This window comes from Coregonus lavaretus, assembly GCF_964263955.1.
Source record: "Coregonus lavaretus genome assembly, chromosome: 26".
Taxonomy (NCBI): Eukaryota; Metazoa; Chordata; class Actinopteri; order Salmoniformes; family Salmonidae; genus Coregonus; species Coregonus lavaretus.
This window is the reverse complement of record NC_140013.1, coordinates 19,012,953-19,033,718: the sequence shown is the minus strand read 5'-3', so window position 1 is coordinate 19,033,718 and position 20,766 is coordinate 19,012,953. Positions and strand designations below refer to the sequence as shown.

The following is a 20,766-nucleotide window of genomic DNA, read 5'->3' as shown; positions in this document are numbered from 1 at the left end:
CACAAACAACAAGGGTAGGGATGGTACAAGGGTAGAATTGTTCTGCAAGCATATGTACAGCTACAGTACACTAGTGGTTGCGTGTCAATGTGAAAATGAATAAAGGCTTCACATGTTTTGTCACACATATAGTATGTGGCCCTTCACTTGGTTTCAAAAACTCAATGTGGCCCTTGAGCCAAAATATTTGCCCACCCCTGTGCTATACTGTGGCCAGGCTGTGTGGTGTGATCCCCCCACCCACCACCAGAGAGCACAGTAGTTGTACAGATTTAATGATGTCATACCATATACATGTATTGTATCTTTATGTCCCAAATGGCACACTATTCCCTAGGTCCCTATATAGTACACTTCTTTTAACCAGAGCCCTATGGGCCCTGGTTAAAAGTAGTACACTACAAAGAGAATAGAGTGCCATTTGAGACAGACAATTGTCAATGCCCATCACCCTCACCAATCACACACACTTTTCTCTCCTCCTTTCCTTATATCCTCTCCTTCAGCGGATTCAGTGATTTGTCTGATGATGATAAATGATGATGATAATAAATCTGAATAAGGCTAATGTAAAATCCGTCCCAGTGATTGACCTCTGCACCTGTCAGTGGGCACAAGGAGAGAAGGACACAAGGAGAGGACACAAGGATAGGAAGCGAAAAATTATTGAGACGCAGCCTCAAAATGTAATCGGGGAAACTCATGGCGAGACCCACCTCACCTCCTATTGAAACAGACAGTCAGACAGACAAATAAGCACACGACTGAGCTTCAGCCTGACCACTCTCATACCAGAAACGAGTGTAGTGGGTGGGCGTTGCTATGTAGCAGGGTTGTGTGTGTCTAACAATAGCCAGGGATTGGCAGAGCGATAGAAGAAGGGTTTGTGAAATTGGACAGAAAGACAAAACTAAAGCTACTTGGGCGAATGCATGTATGTGAGTGCTGGCAAAGAGAACGGATCGCCATCAGGAATTTCTCAAACGACACGGCGAGAGGTGAGTTTCTCCTATTCTTTTATCCACAGACATAACCGGGCATGACAGTCTTTTCAGTTTACCTTCATTTACCGGTACATTACGGGACTGTTACTGCCAGACAGACAGGAGGAGCGTGCTCACGGCTCTACAGTGTAACGGCAAGGGACCATACATATAGTAGCCATATCAGTGGTTGGACTTGGGGCCGCGACGCAGATTTATCGTTACACTGATTTTGTCCCTGGGAGAAGGGAACAGGGTGTTATAATGGTGCTTTATGCAGCCCGCGGTGTGTGGTGGTGGAGCTCTAGACATTATTGGCGCGTGTGTGTGTGTGTGTGTGTGTGTGTGTGTGTGTGTGTGTGTGTGTGTGTGTGTGTATGCGTGCGTGTGTGGACCAGTTGTCTGTCGCTACAGGGTCGACCGGTATGAATTAAATATGTGGGAATATACAGTTATCATTTGAATTAAATAATAAACTCAGTGTGTTGGTCGCCTGAATTAATGAAAATTGGCACCAAATGTCATGGATAAAATGTTCTGATCTCATGTATAGTCTAGGCTAGATATTACAGAGTAAATAGCTTTTTAATACAGACTTTCATTTATTTATGAGAAAGATGTGAAACTAATCATTATGCGGCATAGACAGAGGGGGGGGCTTACACCATTTTTAAATGATTAGGGAGAGAGAGGGGGTATGCTAGATAGAGAGAGAGAGGGGGTATGCTAGATAAGCGGGGCTGTAGCTGTCTGATTAGTGACACCGTGCTCCACAGCCTTTACTCAGTCTGACTTGGCGCTTTGAATAAATGACACATCAGGAATAACAGGCTAACCAAGAAGACTAGGCTAATCTGGGTTGGGGAAAAGACACAGTTTGCATCCCAAATGTCACCCTTTTCCCTATATGGGGGCTCTGGTCAAAGGTAGTGCACTGTAAAGGGAATAGTGTTCTATTTGGGATGTAGACCCATCTTAGTGTCATCTCATCAGCAGTCTATCACCACTGGTCTTGTCTCAGTTCTGTTAATGAGCCTGAGCCAACACTGACCTTCGTGCCCCATAAAAGTTTAATGGCATCAATATGTAGAGGAATAAGTGAGATGTGATTGGCTGACTGGACACCTGTCTGTCTGCATGGGAGGAAAGGGGAATGGGCGCATGTTATGTACAAGTGTAAAAACAGTGTAATAATATTATGATTAGCCTATTAATTGTGATATGAACAGACGTTGTAGGATGTGGGGGTGTGAAGGGTGTAAGAAAAAGTGTGTGTGTGTGTGTGCGTGTGTGTGTGTGTGGTCTCCTGTCGGTGTTGTCTCTCACCTGTCACCCACCAGGTATTTATACCCTGCAGACTGTTTAGGGTTGGACACTTTAGCCAGGCCAAGGTTTAATCATGTCTGCAAGGAGTGTGTGTTTACTCTCTCTATATACACATCTCTAACAGAGGGAGGGCGTATTTCTGTAATTTGTTCTACCCTGTGCTGTGTCCTTACCTCCCTCTCTTCTCCTCCTCTCCCGTTTTCCCTCTAGTGTAGTACTGTAGAGAACAGATTACTGGCATCAGAGCTAACCTGACCAATGAAGCAACAATAATTCTATCAACTATAAATATCTCTCTCTCTCTCTTCCCCTCTCTGTTTCTCTCCAGTTTACCCTCTTGTCCTTTTTCCTCTTCTTTTGTAAGTGTTATCATTTTCTCTCTCTTTCCCTCTCTACCCCCCCCCCCCCCCACACACACACACACACACACACACACACATTGACAGGTAGTGCTGCATAAGCACTAATCACTGATTTAAATCACCTTTAAATCCACATCCTGCTGCTGACCTTATGGACCTGTAGTTAAGTCCTTTCTCTCTTTCTCTATTTTCTTTCTTTCTCTGTCTCCCTATTTCTATTTCTATCTCTTTCAACAGTTGCAGTAGGAATCTCACCTCCTCTCTTTATTCGTTTAGCTGTTTTCTCTACCTCAGATGACCTCCATTGATGACCATTATCCTCATATACACACACACACACACACAGACACACAAACCCTGCTGGTTTGGCATCTGGTCGGCTGGCGTTATAATAATAATAATAATAATAATAATAATAATAATAATAATAATAATATGCCATTTAGCAGACGCTTTTATCCAAAGCGACTTACAGTCATGCGTGCATACATTTTTGTGTATGGGTGGTCCCGGGGATTGAACCCACTACCTTGGCATTACAAGCGCCGTGCTCTACCAGCTGAGCTACAGAGGACCTTGTGGTGGCATGTCTGTCTGGAGTCTGAGTAGGATAAATCAAATCAAATCAATTTTTATTTGTCACATGTGCCGAATACAACAGGTGTAGACCTTAGTGAAATGCTTACTTACAAGCCCTTAACCAACAATGCAGTTTTAAGAAAGAATACCCCCCCCCCCTCAAAAAAAATACAATATATAATAATACGAAATAAAAGTACAAAATAATAAAAGAGCAGCAGTAAAAACAACAATAGCGAGGCTATATACAGGGACATAGTTTGGGCGTTAAATAGGTTGTGCTCCCCTTCTTAGACGTTGCTGACGCATGCCAGATCTTACACGGCCTGGATAGGTATTTTACGTATCAGCTAACCACCTCATATGTTATAGCAATCTGGTGCCCGACAGCACAGTCGATGACGTGGTACGCAGCCATTGTTTGATGCAGGCAACGTCTGAAAAGGGGAACGGGAACTGTCTGGAGTAGGATAGTTTGGTGTTGAAGGCATAGTTTGGGTGTTAGAGATAGTGTTTTGTAAAAGGGATAGTATGGTGGCAAAAAGGTAGTTTGCTACAGTCAGTTTGACTGTGGAAGAAGTCCTTATTTGACCTCTCTTTGGTTATCATACTAGCTGGTGATCATGCTAGATGGGACTGTGGTTATATCTGGCTAACTGGCAAAGAAGCTAACTGGCTAGCTGGCGATCATGCTAGCTGGCTAACTGGTTAGCTGGCCACGCCTATGTTTTGAAAGACTAGCCAGCAGGTTAATGACAGGCTAAAGGGTTAAATGTGTGAGGGAGTTGCTGGCTATTTTACACCTCTCTCTCTCTCTCTCCTCTCACTGTCTCTCTCTCTGTCTCGCTCTCTCTGTCTTTGTGTGTGTGACAGGAGATCTGCTAACAATCACAGACAGCTCTGCAGCTAACAATACTCAATGAAGACACACATACTCACACATGCATGCATACAATGCATTTATAAAACCATAACAATGCTTGGAGTTTAAATATTTACCAGTTGAACAGTTAAGGGCCTCCTGCTACCATGCTGAGTTTAGAGTTTTTGGATTCAACTTTTGTTCTCTAGTTAGGCTAAATAAGTTTGTGTTCTCTCTCTCTCTCACTCACTCACTCACTCACTCACTCACTCACTCACTCACTCACTCACTCACTCACTCACTCACTCACTCACTCACTCACTCACTCACTCACTCACTCACTCACTCACTCACTCACTCACACACACACACACACACACACTTATCTAGTTATATCATTCGTTTTCTCGGGGGTGGAGCAGCTCTTTGCTCCCAGCAGGCTTTGCAAAGTGCATTATTTATGGTGTTGCCTTGGTGATTGGCTTGGTGGGCTGTGCCAGACAGCTGGTGGGCAGAGACCCTCATACCTGTAAGTGTATGTGTGTGTGTGTGTGTCTGGTCCAGCTCTGTGTTTTAATAGTTATCATATGAGGAGTGAGTAGTTCATTGGTGAGGTCACTGACCAGCCCTCTCCCTGTAGTTTACTCTGGACAGGCATGGAGAGAGGGAGAGAGGGGAAAAGGAGAGAGTTCATGTGTGGGGTACTTAGTGAAAGTGGTTCCTCACAGCTCTCTTTCAATTCTCTCTCTCTCACACACACCCTTCCCTTTTTTCTCAGAGAAAAATGAATAGGGAGAGGAAGCGAGAGGGAGAGACAGAAGGAGAAAGGGCAAGGGGTAGTGGGGGTAAAAGAGAGGGATCAGCTTCAAACAGTTTCTAGTGAATAATGGAGCTCCTAGTATTCCTCAGGACAGGCATTGTTCTCATTCTCTCTGCTTCGCCTCCTTGCTTTCTACTCCTTTATCCATCTCACCCCCCTTCCCTCCTCAACGCACACACACACACACAAATCTTCAGAGGTAAAGGAGAACTCGATCAGTGTGAGCGTCTCTAGGCACGGTTAAACAAATGGACAGCAGATGAAAAGAGAGCGATGCAAAGGGAGACAGAAAGAGAGAAAGAAGATGGATCTTTTTCTTCTTTGTGATTCAAACAATCGCCTGGTGGAACTCATGATGATGTCATGGTGAATGTTTTATTTTTTTATTTTTTTTATTTAACCAGGTAAGCCAGTGTCAAGGAGGAGAGGAGAAGGGGGAGCCACAGTAGAATGTTGGGATGCACCCCACCCTAAGAATCTGCTGGCGACTAGATTCCTGTGATATCATCTCTAGGCACCTAGGGAGAGCCGACACACACACACACACACACACACACACACACACACAGTGCATTGATGAAAGGTAGGGAAGGCTAGTCATAAACTTGAACACACACACACACGCACTAGGATACGCCCTATGAGCACACTAGGAATCTTGACTATTGTCATCATCAATTCCGAAACACGCACACACCACACACACATAGCCAGGGTGTATGTTAAAGTGTATCTAAAAGCCTCCTCAGGTCGAAATTTTTAAGACGCCAATGCACACTGATTTATCAACACTGGCTGCTGTGTGTGTGTTTCTCTTAAGCTGACATTAAGCTCACTTAGCGTTATTAGGAGGACAGACCACTCACAGTGCCGGGCTGCAAAGCATCTTGGGATTGAAAGCACTTTATGTCCTCCAGTGAAATAAATAAATAAATATATTTGACAATCACCTCTTCGTTTCTTCTCTTTCTCTGCTTCCCTCCATCCCTCACTCTCTTTCCACCCATTTAGTTATTGAAGGAATAATCAACAACTGTTTGGACAATATGTGTTAGTCCGGTTCAGTCATGGTGATGATGGTGATGTAGTTGGTTGCTTATTTCTCTCAAGAGAGATTGACTTCATCACTGCTTGTCTTTGTGAGAGGTGTCGACGAGCTGAATGTGCCGAGCTGTCTGTTTGGAATACTGACACCAATGCATACCCCACAAGACATGTCACCAGAGGTCTCTTCACAGTCCCCAAGTCCAGAACAGACTATGGGAGGCGCACAGTACTACATAGAGTCATGACTACATGGAACTCTATTCCACATCAGGTAACTGATGCAAGCAGTAGAATCAGATTTTAAAAAACAGGTAAAAATACACCTTGTGGAACAGAGGGGACTGTGAAGAGACACACACACACAGGTACATACACACATACATATAGACACTCACTCTACACACATGTACACATGGATGTTGTAATGTAAATATGTGATAGTGGAGTAGTGGCCTGAGGGAACACACTAAATGTATTGGGTAAAGTGTTATGAAATATAATGTAATGTAATATTTTAAATTGTATATAACTGCCTTGATGTTGCAGGACCCCAGGAAGAGGCTCCTTAATAAATACAAATACAAATTTCCCCTTTGCCAAGATAATCCATCCACCTGACAGGTGTGGCATATCAAGAAGCTGCTGGGGACAATACAAATGTGCAGTTTTGTCACACAACACAATGCCAGAGATGTCTCAAGTTTTGAGGGAGCGTGCAATTGACATGCTTACTGCAGGAATGTCCACTAGAGCTGTTGCCAGATAATTGATTGTTCATATCTCTACCATAAGCCGCCTCCAACGTCATTTTAGAGAAATTGTCAGTACGTCCAACCGGCCTCACAACCGCAGACACGTGTATAGCGTTGTGTGGGCAAGCGGTTTGCTGATGTCAACGTTGTGAACAGAGTGCCCCATGGTGGCGGTGGGGTTATGGTATGGGCAGGCATAAGCTATGGACAACGAACACAATTGCATTTTATCGATGGCAATTTGGATGCACAGAAATACCATGACGAGATCCTGAGGTCCACTGTGAGGCCTGTGACCAACAGATGCATATATGCATTCCCAGTCATGTGAAATCCATAGTTTAGGGCCTAATGAATTTATTTAAATTGACTGATTTCCTCATATGAACTGTAACTCAGTAAAATATTTGAAATTGTTGCATTTATATTTTTGTTCAATATAGTTGTTTGGTCATGGTGATGATGGTGATGTAGTTGGTCGTCATGGTGATGATGTAGTTGGTCGTCATTGTGATGTAGTCGGTCGGTCATGGTGATGATGGTGATGTAGTCGGTCAGTCATGATTGAGAGAGGGTTGTTGATTTTCTTTGTTTTGGCTTCATTTCATGCTCTTAGGCATGAGAGAACACTGCAGTATCATAGACCGAGCTGGTACACACACACACACACAGGGGGTACAGTGGGGGGAAAAAAGTATTTAGTCAGCCACCAATTGTGCAAGTTCTCCCACTTAAAAAGATGAGAGAGGCCTGTAATTTTCATCATAGGTACACGTCAACTATGACAGACAAAATGAGAAAAAATCCAGAAAATCACATTGTAGGATTTTTAATGAATTTATTTGCAAATTATGGTGGAAAATAAGTATTTGGTCAATAACAAAAGTTTCTCAATACTTTGTTATATACCCTTTGTTGGCAATGACACAGGTCAAACGTTTTCTGTAAGTCTTCACAAGGTTTTCACACACTGTTGCTGGTATTTTGGCCCATTCCTCCATGCAGATCTCCTCTAGAGCAGTGATGTTTTGGGGCTGTCGCTGGGCAACACGGACTTTCAACTCCCTCCAAAGATTTTCTACGGGGACACGTCTGGCACTGCAGGATTTTAGTCCCTGGCGGCGTAGTGTGTTACTGATGGTAGGCTTTGTTACTTTGGTCCCAGCTCTCTGCAGGTCATTCACTAGGTCCCCCCGTGTGGTTCTGGGATTTTTGCTCACCGTTCTTGTGATCATTTTGACCCCACAGGGTGAGATCTTGCGTGGAGCCCCAGATCGAGGGAGATTATCAGTGGTCTTGTATGTCTTCCATTTCCTAATAATTGCTCCCACAGTTGATTTCTTCAAACCAAGCTGCTTACCTATTGCAGATTCAGTCTTCCCAGCCTGGTGCAGGTCTACAATTTTGTTTCTGGTGTCCTTTGATAGCTCTTTGGTCTTGGCCATAGTGGAGTTTGGAGTGTGACTGTTTGAGGTTGTGGACAGGTGTCTTTTATACTGATAACAAGTTCAAACAGGTGCCATTAATACAGGTAACGAGTGGAGGACAGAGGAGCCTCTTAAAGATGAAGTTACAGGTCTGTGAGAGCCAGAAATCTTGCTTGTTTGTAGGTGACCAAATACTTATTTTCCACCATAATTTGCAAATAAATTCATAAAAAATCCTACAATGTGATTTTCTGGAGAAAAAAAATCTCAATTTGTCTGTCATAGTTGACGTGTACCTATGATGAAAATTACAGGCCTCTCTCATCTTTTTAAGTGGGAGAACTTGCACAATTGGTGGCTGACTAAATACTTTTTTCCCCACTGTATGTCTCTTGGAATCCGTTCTGCATGGTGGAGTGCCTGTAGTGAGACGAGGTGACGTGTGTGTGTGAGAGCGCGCGCTCTCTGGTTTTGGTCTGTGAGTTGGGTAATTTAGTTGTGTGTGTGTGTGAATAGAGGGAGAGTCTTCCTGTCACTGTACATCCATCAACACCGTAACCCCAGGCAACCAGAGGGGGCAGGACAATGTGCTATGGCAGTACCACAATCTCCTTTTTTTTCACTCTTGACCTTCTCACTGTCTCTCTCTCTCTGTCTCTCTCTCTCTCTCTCTCTCACTGTCTCTCTCTCTCACTGTCTCTGTCTCTCTCTCTGTCTCTCTCTCTCTCTCTCTCTCTCTCTCTCTCTCTCTCTCTCTCTCTCTCTCTGTCTCTCTCTCTCACTGTCTCTCACTGTCTCTCTCTCACTGTCTCTCTCTCTCTCTCTCTCTCTCTCTCTCTCTCTCTCTCTCTCTCTCTCTCTCTCTCTCTCTCTCTCACTCACTGTCTCTCTCTCTGTCTCTCTCTCTCTCTCTCTCACTGTCTCTCTCTCTCTCTCACTGTCTGTCTGTCTCTCTGTCTCTCTGTCTCTCTGTCTCTCTCACTGTCTCTGTCTCTCTCACTGTCTCTCTCTCACTGTCTCTCTCTCACTGTCTCTCTCTCTCTCTCTCACTGTCTCTCTCTCTCACTGTCTCTTTCTCTCTCACTCTCTCTCACTGTCTCTCTCTCTCTGTCACTGTCTCTCTCTGTCACTCACTCTCTCTCTCTCTCTCTCTCTCTCTCTCACTGTCTCTCACTGTCTCTCTCTCACTGTCTCTCTGTCTCTCTCTCTCTCTCTCTCTCTCTCTCTCTCTCTCTCTCTCTCTCTCTCACTCACTGTCTGTCTCTCTGTCTCTCTGTCTCTCTGTCTCTCTCACTGTCTCTGTCTCTCTCTCTCTCTCTCTCTCTCACTGTCTCTCTCTCTCTCTCTCACTGTCTCTCTCTCTCACTGTCTCTCTCTCTCACTGTCTCTTTCTCTCTCACTCTCTCTCACTGTCTCTCTCTCTCTGTCACTGTCACTGTCTCTCTCTGTCACTCACTCTCTCTCTCTCTCTCTCTCTCTCTCTCTCACTGTCTCTCACTCTCTCTCTCTCTCTCTCTCTCTCTCTCTCACTGTCTCTCTCTCTCTCTCTCTCTCTCGTCACTGTCTCTCTCTCTCTGTCACTGTCTCTCTCTCTCTCACTATCTCGCTGTCACTCACTGCATGTCCAGGCTCGGCTTGTTCCTCACTCATGTGAAAAAGTACTCTCCTATCCTCCTCTGCTTTTTTCCCCATCAATCTACACACAATACCCCATAATGTCAAAGCGAAAACAGGTTTTTAGACATTTTTGCAAATTTATTAAAAATGTAAAACGGAAATATCACATTTACATACGTATTCTGACCCTTTACTCAGTACTTTGTTGAAGCACCTTTGGCAGCAATTACAGCCTCGAGTTTTCTTGGATATGACGCTACAAGCTTGGCACACCTGTATTTGGGGAGTTTCTCCCATTCTTCTCTGCAGATCCTCTCAAGCTCTGTCAGGTTGTATGGGGAGCGTCGCTGCACAGTTATTTTCAGGTCTCTCCAGAAATGTTCGATTGGGTTCATGTCCGGGCTCTGGCTGGGCCACTCAAGGACATTCAGAGACTTGTCCCAAAGCCACTCCTGCGTTGTCTTGGCAGTGTGCATAGGGTCGTTGTCCTGTTGGAAGGTGAACCTTCTCCCCAGTCTGAGGTCCTGAGCGCTCTGGAGCATGTTTTCATCAAGGATCTCTCTGTACTTTGTTCCGTTCATCTTTCCCCTTGATCCTGACTAGTCTCCCAGTCCCTGCCGCTGAAAACCATCCCCACAGCATGATGCTGCCACCACCATGCTTCACCGTATGGATGGTATCGGCCAGGTGATAAGCGGTGCCTGGTTTCCTCCAGATGATTTGGACAATTTTGTGTTCCACTTTGTTTGAGAAATAAACCAAGAAGCTAATGTGTCAGAGAGAACAGTCTGCTCTCATCTACTTGAAAGACTGAAACTGTGTGTGTGTGTGTGTGTGTGTGTGTGTGGGACATTAAAATATGGTGAAATATACATTTGAAGTCTCTCTCTCTCTGTCCTAGGGGCTGGCTCATTAACATGGTGGGACAAGAATACAATTGTATCTCTTTTTTTTCTCCTCTGTTTCTCGCTTTCTTGCTTCCTTTCTTAATTTTTCTCTTTGTTGTTCTTTTCTTTCAAAATTGTTCATCTCACACAAACAAACTCACACACAAAATGATGAGGGAACAGTTGTGTAGGCTCGATCTGCCTAGTCATTAGCTCCACCAGGAGGGGGTCTCTGTCTCCTCAACTCCCCAGGGATGGAGTGGTCTTCTGGGCTTGGTGTATAGAGGCATCTCCTCTCCTCCCCTGCTGGCTGTGGAGGTTTAGCTAATTCCGCTGATCAGCAGGGTGGAACGCCAACAGGCTAACCCACTGCAGCTCTCTGTTAGAAAACAAAACAATGTGTGTGTGTTTTTATACATTCTAAAATTGGTCACAAAATAACATTATTTTTCTGACAGGGGTGAGGGGTGAGACAGGGTTGTAATCTGAGTCCAACCCTGTTTGATATCTATAGCGTCTGCTCAGTCAGTGGAAAGCACCAGGGATGCATCTCAAATGGCACCCCATTCCCTACATAGTGTACTAGTTTTGAAAAGAGCCCTAACGCCCCTGGTCAAAAGTTGTGCCCTATACAGGGAATATGGTGCCGTTTGGGACGTAGCCCAGGTTGTACCTTTATTATTCACTTCCCCAGAGCTCGTCTGCTCATTGTGTGTTTGTGTGTGTTAGTAGGGTGATGTGTGATGACAGGGTTGTGTGTGTCAACTGACAGTGGAGTCTGAAATGTGAGACCTTCCTTGTGTCAACTCGCCAGAGGAGGATTTGGGTGGGTGTTGGCTGGGGAGGGGGTGGGAGGTGAGACGGGGGAGGATGTGTTTGATGTCTGAAGGAGGGAGGGAGGATGGAAAGAAGGGAGGAGGTGACAAAGGTGCTCTAGAATTACAGAACCCTAATGAAGAGTGTGTGCCTTGTGACCAGCTGCTCTCTTCGTCACCAGAGCTGTGTAATTGAAGAGGTATGTGATTGTAGAGTGTGTGTGATTGTAGAGTGTGTGTGATTGTAGAGTGTGTGTGATTGTAGAGTGTGTGTGTGCATTTGTTTATACATCTGTTTAGTGTTTGTCGCAAATATACTGTAGTTCCACACTTTCATGACATGTGTGAGCCACAAACCCCACCTCCTACCCCATGACACATTCTGACATCACAGGCTGTGACCTCATTACTAAATTACTAAAAGGCAGCAGAGCAGACCAAGTCCAAACACATCGGCACGGAACCTCACACACACACACACACAATCTCTCTCTCCCACACACTGCATGATATTTGGACTTGGACTAGCTGTTGTAGTTAGAGGAACACTGAGGACTGAGGAGACCGAAGCTGAAGCCAAGATCAGAGTTCCAGCCTGACAGACAGACAGACAGACTGAGGTAAGGCCAGACAGAACCTAGCCACTGCTAATGTAACACAGGCATCACTGTGCCTGCTTAGAAGTACACTAGCTTCCTTCACTGTCCCAGTCCCCTTACTGGGCTCCAACAAGTGGTTCCCAAACGAGAGACCGCCCGCTTGACAACGGCTTGTACAGCTACACCACCGAAAAGCAACATGAAGGGAGACATTTCAAGCTGTGGAGTTGATATGATCTTAACTCTGTTACACTAACCCTGAGGTATGATGAGGTCAGTGCACCAGATGATTAGTCATCCGTTGATGTAAATGTCGCATTATTTACCATGTAGACTTTATGAATTATTCCTGCATTGAGATGACATGAACTCTGTTCGCCTCCTGTACTATGGATTAAAGTGAGCTAAAATAAATCAATCTCTGCTTTTTTTGTTTAGTGCTCTCTACCTCGAATTAGTCCTTTTAGATGTTTTTCTTGCTAAGCTCTTCTCATGTCATGAACTCTGTAAAACTGTGTGTGCGCCTATCTGACCCAGATAGTTGTTCCCTTTGGTAGACTGTGTCCACCAGAGCATTCACTATAGCAGGTTAGCTTACATCCCCTGTGTGAATGACTCTGTGTGTGTGTGTGTCTGTGAGAATCTGTGTGTGTGCCGTTTTTAGATTTTTGTGGTACAACCAGTCATGAGCTTGTTCCTTTCTCTCCTCAGTTCAATGGCTCTGAGAATGAGTGTGTGAGCAGAGGCAGCAGGCTAGTGTGTGTCTTTCTCTTCCTGGATTGTGACTCAGTGGTCGGTGTTTGCAGCGTGCACACACTCTGGATCCAGGAAACTGGCCTGTAAATTATGTGTGTGTTTGCAGATCAAACAGAGTGCCAGCAAGTCAACTATAGACTGGTAGTCCTCCTAGCTGTGTCCTGTTAGCTGATAGGCTAGTCGACTAATGCTCTCTCAGCTGATAGGCTAGTGGAATAATGTTCTGTCAGCTAATTGGCTAGAGTACTAATGTTCTGTCAGCTGACAGGTAAGTGGACTGGTGTTGTCCTGTTAGCTGATAGGATATATTTTCCGTCAGTTGATTGGCTAGTGGACTAATGTCATGTTAGTTGATAGACTGGTAATGTTCTGTGACCTAATGTTGATTGGTTGTTCCAGCAGCAGCCGGCGTGTGATTGGTGAAGATGTCTGACAATGGGGACGTCGAGGACAAGCCCCCAGCCCCGCCCATGAGGAACACCAGCACTCTGATTGGCTCCTGCAGCAAGGATCCTGCCCCCCATGGCTCCAAGCCCCTCCCTCCCAACCCAGAGGACAGGAAGAAGAAAGATCGCTCCATCAGGTCCATCCTGACAGGAGGAGGAGACAAGAGTGAGTTTGTGTGTGTGTGTGTGTGTGTGTGTGTGTGTGTGTGTGTGTGTGTGTGTGCGCGCGCACATGCGCTTGCGACTATATGTGTTCAACTGTGCGTGACTGTGCGTGTGCAACTGTGCAACCAAGGGAGGTAACCAGGTGGAATATGACAGACATCCAAATCCCCCAGGATCCCTTGCGGTAGCTTGCATGGTTAGTCTTCCCATGAGCCTCGGGAGAGACTCTGCTGCTGCCTCTAACAATATGCTCCCTCTCTCTCTTTCTCTCTCATCTCTCTCTCTCTCTCTCCCCCCTTCTCTCTCAGCCAACAAGAAGAAGGAGCGTCCAGAGATCTCTCTGCCTTCTGATTTTGAACACACCATCCACGTGGGCTTCGATGCGGTCACTGGAGAGTTCACAGTGAGTCTGTCTATGTGCTCTACATCTATGCTCTACTAGGGTCTGTCTATGTTCTCTAGATCTAGGGTTTGTATCTGGAAGGATCTATGTGCTCTAGATCTAGGGTTTGTATCTGGAAGGATCTATGTGCTGTAGATCTAGGGTCTGTATCTGGAAGGGTCTATGTGCTCTAGATCTAGGGTCTGTATCTGGAAGGGTCTGTCTATTTTCTCTAAATCTATGGTCTTTATCTAGTAGGGTGTGTAACTATGATTCAGCTGATCAACCAAGGCCTGTGTAGGAGGATCGGTTCTCTGGACAGCAGGCTGGTACTGTAACTGAGTTAGAGCAGGAATTACTTTAGATTTGGAGTGCAGAAAACAGGCTAACTAGCTACAGCACAATAACTCCACTTACTCCTAATCTCTCTCTGCTGCGTCCCAAATGGCACCCTAATACCTATATAGTGCACTACTTTTGACTAGAGTACTATGGGCCCTTGTCAAAATGTGTGCACTGTATTGGGAATATGGAACCATTTCAGACGCATCCTCTCTTTCACTATTACCCTCCCTCAATGCCTCTTTCTCCCTCTCTGTCTGTTTGTAATAGGGGGAGATCTTAGGGGGAATGGAGCGAGTGAGTAGAGGGCGAGGCAGAGGAAAGAGCGAGGCAGAGGAAAGAGAGCGGCAGAGAGGGGGATGATACTGTAGGATGGCGATATGACCCAGTTCTCTGACCACTGCAGACATGACATCTCTCTCTTGTTACTAACTGTGTGTCTGTGTGTGTAGGGCATGCCGGAGCAATGGGCTCGGTTGCTCCAGACCTCTAACATCACTAAGCTGGAACAGAAGAAGAATCCTCAGGCTGTCCTTGACGTTCTCAAATTCTACGATTCCAAGGAGACCAACAACAGCCAGAAATACATGAGCTTTACAGGTACACACACACACACAGACACACATGCTCGCACACACTAGCATGTATACATACACACATAAACACAAAAACAAACACACACACACACATTCACATGTAAACACACACTATTTGTCAGAACTTGATCTCTTCATCTTGTCTTTCTTCTTCTCCTTCTTCCTGTGTTCCTTCTCCACAGACAAGAGTTCAGACAACTACAGCTGTTCCAACACTGCTGTAAGTCTCCTGACACATCTTTGTTTTAGTCCCAAATGGTACCCTATTCCATATATAGTGCACAACTTTTGATCAGGGCCCATAGCCACAATTCTGACCAGAGAGCCCTATGAGCCATGGTAGTGCACTATATAGGGAATAGGGTGCATTTTGATACGCACATCTCTTTGTTTACTCAACCATCAATGTGTGTTTAGGTGAAGAATGGTGAATAGGAGTGGAGGGATAGAGAGAAACAGGGGATAAACAGAGGGGATGAGAGGATAAGAGATGGTTGAAGAGAGAGCAGAGGAAGAAAGGGAGAGGAGAGGTGTGCCAATTGACTCCTTGAGACACACTCTTTCCTGGCTCTACTTCTCTCCATCCCTCCTTCTCTCCCTGTTTCTGCACTGTCTGTGAATCAGCATATTTTCTTCCTTTCATTCGCGCTCTCTATCTGCCTGGCTGTCCTGCTGTCACAGTCAGTCAGGAGGAGAGAGAGAGGGAGAAGGGGAGGGAGGAAGTTAGGGAGAAGTAGAGGGAGTATTAACAACAGGAAAATAAGGTGAGCTAACTGAAAGTGATGTCACATCCTCCTCAGAGCTCCAAGGCTGTGTCAGAGACGCCCGCCATAGCAACCGTATCTGAGGACGAGGATGAAGATGAGGCCACGCCCCCTCCTGTTGTCGCTCCCCGACCAGAACACACTAAATCAGTAAGACACGCGCCACACTCACACATACACTCAGCCCCCTGGCTCCAGACAAGGTAAATAAAGTAACACTCTCCTCGTGCTGGTCCTCACTAACAGACTCAGCATTGTGTGTGTTTGTGTATGTGTGACGATCATGGGCGGCAGCAGGGGGCTGAATTTAGATACTAAACTCACACTGCCTCTCTGTTCTCTCTGTTGTCACAGAAAACACAAATACACACACCAGAGAAATCCCCTAGAGAAGTCTGTTTTCTGATTGGCTGAGAGGGGTCTTTTCTTTTGGTCCGAACTGAAGTGGCGTCTCAGACAGGGCTACTGCCATGGCGCCATTGTTGCCACGGTGATTGAGCAGCTCAGCGCACCTGACTGGGACACACACACAGACACAGTAACATCAGGAACAGTAACTGTAACTGAGATGATTTGGTGGACCACTAATTGCATAAGCTATAGCTCAGAAGGCTAACATAGTCCTTATCTCTCCCTTCTCTCTCTCACTCCAACTCCCTCTATCTCCTTCCCTCCTCCTCTCTCTCTCCTTCCCTCCCACCTCTCCCCCTTTCTCGCTCTCTCACCCCCTCCCTCTTTCTCCTCAGATATACACTCGTTCTGTGATAGATCCCCTCCCAGCCCCTCCCACCAGAGACGTTGCCACGTCGCCTATCTCCCCCCCACCTCCGGAGGGCGCCACCTCCGCCATCACGCCCCCCACTAGCCCCACCCCTAGTCCTGCCCCTGGCCCCTCCCTGCCACGCCCTGCAGACAAAACGCGCAAGAAGAAGATGTCTGATGAAGAGATACTGGAGAAACTACGTAAGTAACACGCACACAGACACACACAGGTAGTCTGAAAGTTGCAATAGAAGTGAACTGAGCTGGCTGCTGGTTTCAGATCCCAGGTACCATCTCCTGTCATTGTGCCCTAAGGTACTCTGTATTGATGAATGGTGTGTATACTCTGTAATCCATTGGAGGAGTTGTGTGTGTGTGTATGTGTGTGTGTGTGTGTATAACTAGTTCAACTATATCATCCTGTGATGCTCCATGCCTCAGATGTATTTAGGTCTCCCTCTACTGGTAAGAAACAATACTGTCACTCAGACATATCCTCCCGCCCTCCTGTACAACCCTGGCATCTGATTTGTCCTCTTCTCTCTCTACCACCCAATCTCCTGGAGTTACCGAGTGATTCTGTGAAATTGAGCGTCTGACAGTCTCACCTCCTCCTGTGGACTCAACAAGATGTTCTGTCTATTACTGTCTCTCCTTCTCTCTAGCTCTCCTCTCTCACTCTCCTCCATCTGTTTCTTTCTCACCCCGTCTGTCTGAGTCTGACCAGCATGTCTTTGACCTGACCCTGACAGCCATGGTTTTAAAGTCTCTGAGAGTCTCTGTACTGTAATGGTCCTACTGTTTCTCAGTCTGTCAATCTCTCTCCTTCTCTCTCTGTGTCTCTCTCTCTCTCTCTCTCTCTCTCTCTCTCTCTCTGTGTCTCTCTCTCTCTCTCTCTCTCTCTCTCTCTCTCTGTTTGACTCTTCACTCTGTCTTTCTGTTTCATTTATTAACCTCACTTCTCTCTCCCTTCCTCCCTCCTCTCAGGGAGTATAGTCAGTGTGGGAGACCCCAAGAAGAAATACACACGCTTTGAGAAGATCGGACAGGGGTGAGTCTATACACACACACACACACACACACACACACACACACACACACACACACTTCTTCACTTTGAAATGAAAGAAGTCTCTCTCTCCCCTCCTCTCTTTCCTTCTCCCTCCCCCCTCCAGTGCGTCAGGTACGGTATATACAGCCATAGACATCGCTACAGGCCAGGAGGTGGCCATTAAACAGATGAACCTGCAGCAGCAGCCCAAGAAGGAGCTCATCATCAACGAGATACTGGTCATGAGGGAAAACAAGAACCCCAACATTGTTAACTACCTGGACAGGTGAGACACGCATACAAACACACAGACTCATAAACGAACACATTGACATGTAAACACACTTTCAGATGTAAACACACACACATTAGTTGTGAGAACTATGTATCTTCATCTTGTCTTTCGTCTCCTTCTTCATCACACACACGGACACACCCTAACTGTCCCTCACACCCTCTCATATCTTCCCCTTACCATTGAGGAACTGGTACAGTGGTGATATTTGATGTTACCATGGTAACATGGGTGTGGCTGTTGTGTTTCTGTAGTTACCTGGTGGGGGAGGAGCTGTGGGTGGTGATGGAGTATCTGGCTGGAGGTTCTCTGACTGATGTCGTCACGGAAACCTGTATGGACGAGGCTCAGATCGCTGCTGTGTGTCGGGAGGTCAGTACTGCTGCTGCTGCGTGTGTGTGCGTACCTGGCTTGTCGGCCTGCTTGCTAATTCAGAAAGTGATGCCTTGAGCACTTTTGTACATCTCTCTCTCTTTCTCTCTCTCTCTCCAGTGTCTGCAGGCCTTGGAGTTCCTCCATTTTAACCAGGTGATCCATCGCGACATCAAGAGTGACAACATCCTTCTGGGAATGGACGGATCAGTGAAACTCAGTAAGTAACACACGCACACATTAATGTGCAGTGTCTCCATTTGACCAGCAGAGGGACCTCATAGTCTGTGTTCTAATGCAGCACTACCACCGTAGCCTTATTTTATTTATTTATATTTTACCTTTATTTAACTAGGCAAGTCAGTTAAGAACAAATTCTTATTTACAATGACGGCCTACACCGGCCAAACCCGGTTATTATACATTGCATTATAGGACAGTGCATTAGAGTGAAATGTCCTATTCTAACGTGTGTTCTCTCTCTCCTCTCTAGCTGACTTTGGGTTCTGTGCCCAGATCACTCCAGAGCAGAGTAAGAGGAGCACCATGGTGGGGACTCCCTATTGGATGGCTCCAGAGGTGGTGACCAGGAAGGCTTACGGTCCTAAAGTTGACATCTGGTCTCTAGGCATCATGGCTATAGAGATGGTGGAGGGAGAACCCCCTTACCTCAACGAGAACCCACTCAGGGTGAGAGAGAGAGGTGTGTGTGTGTGTGTGTGTGTGTGTGTGTGTGTGTGTGTGTGTGTGTGTGTGTGTATAACGGCCCCTGTCTGTCCTGTCCTATCTCCTAGGCGTTGTATCTGATTGCGACCAACGGGACTCCAGAACTTCAGAACCCAGAGAAACTGTCCTCAGTCTTCAGAGACTTCCTCACCTGCTGCCTGGAGATGGATGTGGAGAAGAGAGGGAGCGCTAAAGACCTACTACAGGTAGAGAGGGAGGAAGAGCGGGAGGTTGGGTAGGGGAAGTATGCCTGTGGTGAATAAGGTTGGTTTGAGCATCAAACCATATCACTAGTTTTACCAGTAATAAAACTAAATCAATCTCTCCTCTCATCCTCCTCCTCTCCACAGCACCAGTTCCTAAAGGTGGCCAAGCCTTTATCCAGTCTGACTCCTCTCATCCTGGCAGCCAAAGAAGCAGCTAAGGCTAACCGCTAACCTGCTAGCTGCTAGCCCCACAGATCACCCCTTCCTTTGTGCTTTTCTCTCTCTCTCTCGCTCTCCCCCACTGGGGCAAACAAGACCCCTCCTCTCCCCTCTGGATCCAGACAGGGGCTGTTTCAGGGAGTCCCATCCCCCTCAACCCTTTAACCTATCACGTTGACTGTGGGAAGGACGCTCTTACTGATGTCATCGCTGGTACAAATACACTGATCGGATTGGAGGAGAGATCCAGGTCCAAAGACTCATTAGAGTTGTAGTTTCAGCAGGACAGTGGCTGTGGACTGGATCTGATATGACCTTTGAACTGTTTGTTTGTTTATGTCTGACTGTTATTTTCATGTGTTGAAAAAGTGCATTTTAGTTTGATCTTTTCTTAGGTGTTTTGTTTTGGGGAGAAGGGTTTGGTTGATTAGTGTAATGAAGAGACACAAAGTGGTACTGTTTATTTTTAGGAGTCCCAAACGGCACCCTACATAGTGCACTACTTTTGTCAAAAAATAGGGTGTCATTTGGGACAGAGCCTTTCAGTCTGATCAAATGTTGTAACTCTATCTCCTTATCTCTACTTATCTTTCTTTCTCTCTCTATCTTTCTATCTGAGTGAGATGACACGCATGACAAACCTTTTTTATGGAATGTTTAAAATCATAATACAATTTGTGATGATGATGATGATGGTACATGAAGGATGCCTGTGTACAATATAGTATAGAAGAACATATCTAAATCCTATTTTTTGAGTACAATCGCTACGGTACAATGTTGGATTGATCCTAGTCCCAACCCTCTGAAGATAGTATGTACATTACATGTGAAAAAACAGCTCTAAAAAAACAACCTAAAACAACCAGAAAAATATTGTCTGCATTCTTTATTCAGATGGAGCTGAAGAATACCAAGGTACCAATAAGAAGTATACTTTTTACCAGGAGGTTTGGGTTTGGCTTAGTTCCGTTCTTGAAATGTAGTGTTAAAACTACCTTCGGCCTTAAACAGTCTCACAGGTGGAAGACTTCTAACAGACAGTTGGACAACCTCTAGTCTCTCTCACCAGACTCCGAGTGCTCTGCACGCTCCTGCAGCTGAGAGAAGAGACTACACAACCTCCAAATCTTGTCAGTTCCCCAGACTACTGTAGCCCACCTGAGGTTAGTCAGGTTTAGAACTGGGATAGACTGGGTTGAACTGGTTAAAAACAGGTTCAAACTGGTTTAGACTGGTTTGGGACAGGTTAAGACCAGTTCAGATAAGGGTGGTGATAGTTATTGAAGTCTTCTCTTCCTGTCTATTGCAGCCAAAATTATGATGTTTATAAAAGTCTTGGATTATTTTGAATGAGACAAATAAAGTGAAGAAAAAGCTGTATTGTGGAGAGAGTCTGGCTGTCGGTCTGTCTGTCTCGGGCTGTTGGGTGTACCCTTGGTTAGGTCTGTTTATATAAAGTATTATTGTAATTTAAGTGTGTCGGCTCCTCTGGGTGGGGTTCTCATCTGAATGGGAAATTAGACTCAAGTCACTGATTAAACTGGTAATTACTGTTGCCACAGTCTTAATCTGCCTGGCTAGACAAAGGGTATGTGTGCATCTGTG

General features: G+C 45.7%; 1 protein-coding gene across 1 annotated transcript; it reads left to right on the top strand.

Moving 5' to 3' along the window:
• Positions 1-929: 929 nt before the first annotated feature.
• On the top strand, positions 930-20,539 carry pak1 (p21 protein (Cdc42/Rac)-activated kinase 1). The gene is made up of 14 exons (XM_084142961.1): positions 930-998; positions 13,232-13,444; positions 13,752-13,846; positions 14,620-14,767; positions 14,946-14,983; positions 15,564-15,677; positions 16,274-16,490; positions 17,277-17,340; positions 17,465-17,626; positions 17,890-18,007; positions 18,128-18,227; positions 18,501-18,697; positions 18,802-18,939; positions 19,084-20,539. The coding sequence occupies exons 2-14, from the start codon at positions 13,258-13,260 to the stop codon at positions 19,168-19,170; spliced, it is 1,665 nt and encodes a 554-aa protein (XP_083999087.1). The 5' UTR covers positions 930-998; positions 13,232-13,257; the 3' UTR covers positions 19,171-20,539.
• The last annotated feature ends 227 nt before the right edge of the window (positions 20,540-20,766 follow it).

Bases quoted from the DNA above. Each gene is read 5' to 3' on its own strand.
- pak1 (XM_084142961.1), top strand. From the start codon at position 13,258: ATGTCTGACAATGGGGACGTCGAGGACAAGCCCCCAGCCCCGCCCATG. The intron at 13,847-14,619 runs GTGAGTCTGTCT...CTGTGTGTGTAG, and splicing joins CGGTCACTGGAGAGTTCACA to GGCATGCCGGAGCAATGGGC. The intron at 14,984-15,563 runs GTAAGTCTCCTG...CATCCTCCTCAG, and splicing joins ACAGCTGTTCCAACACTGCT to AGCTCCAAGGCTGTGTCAGA.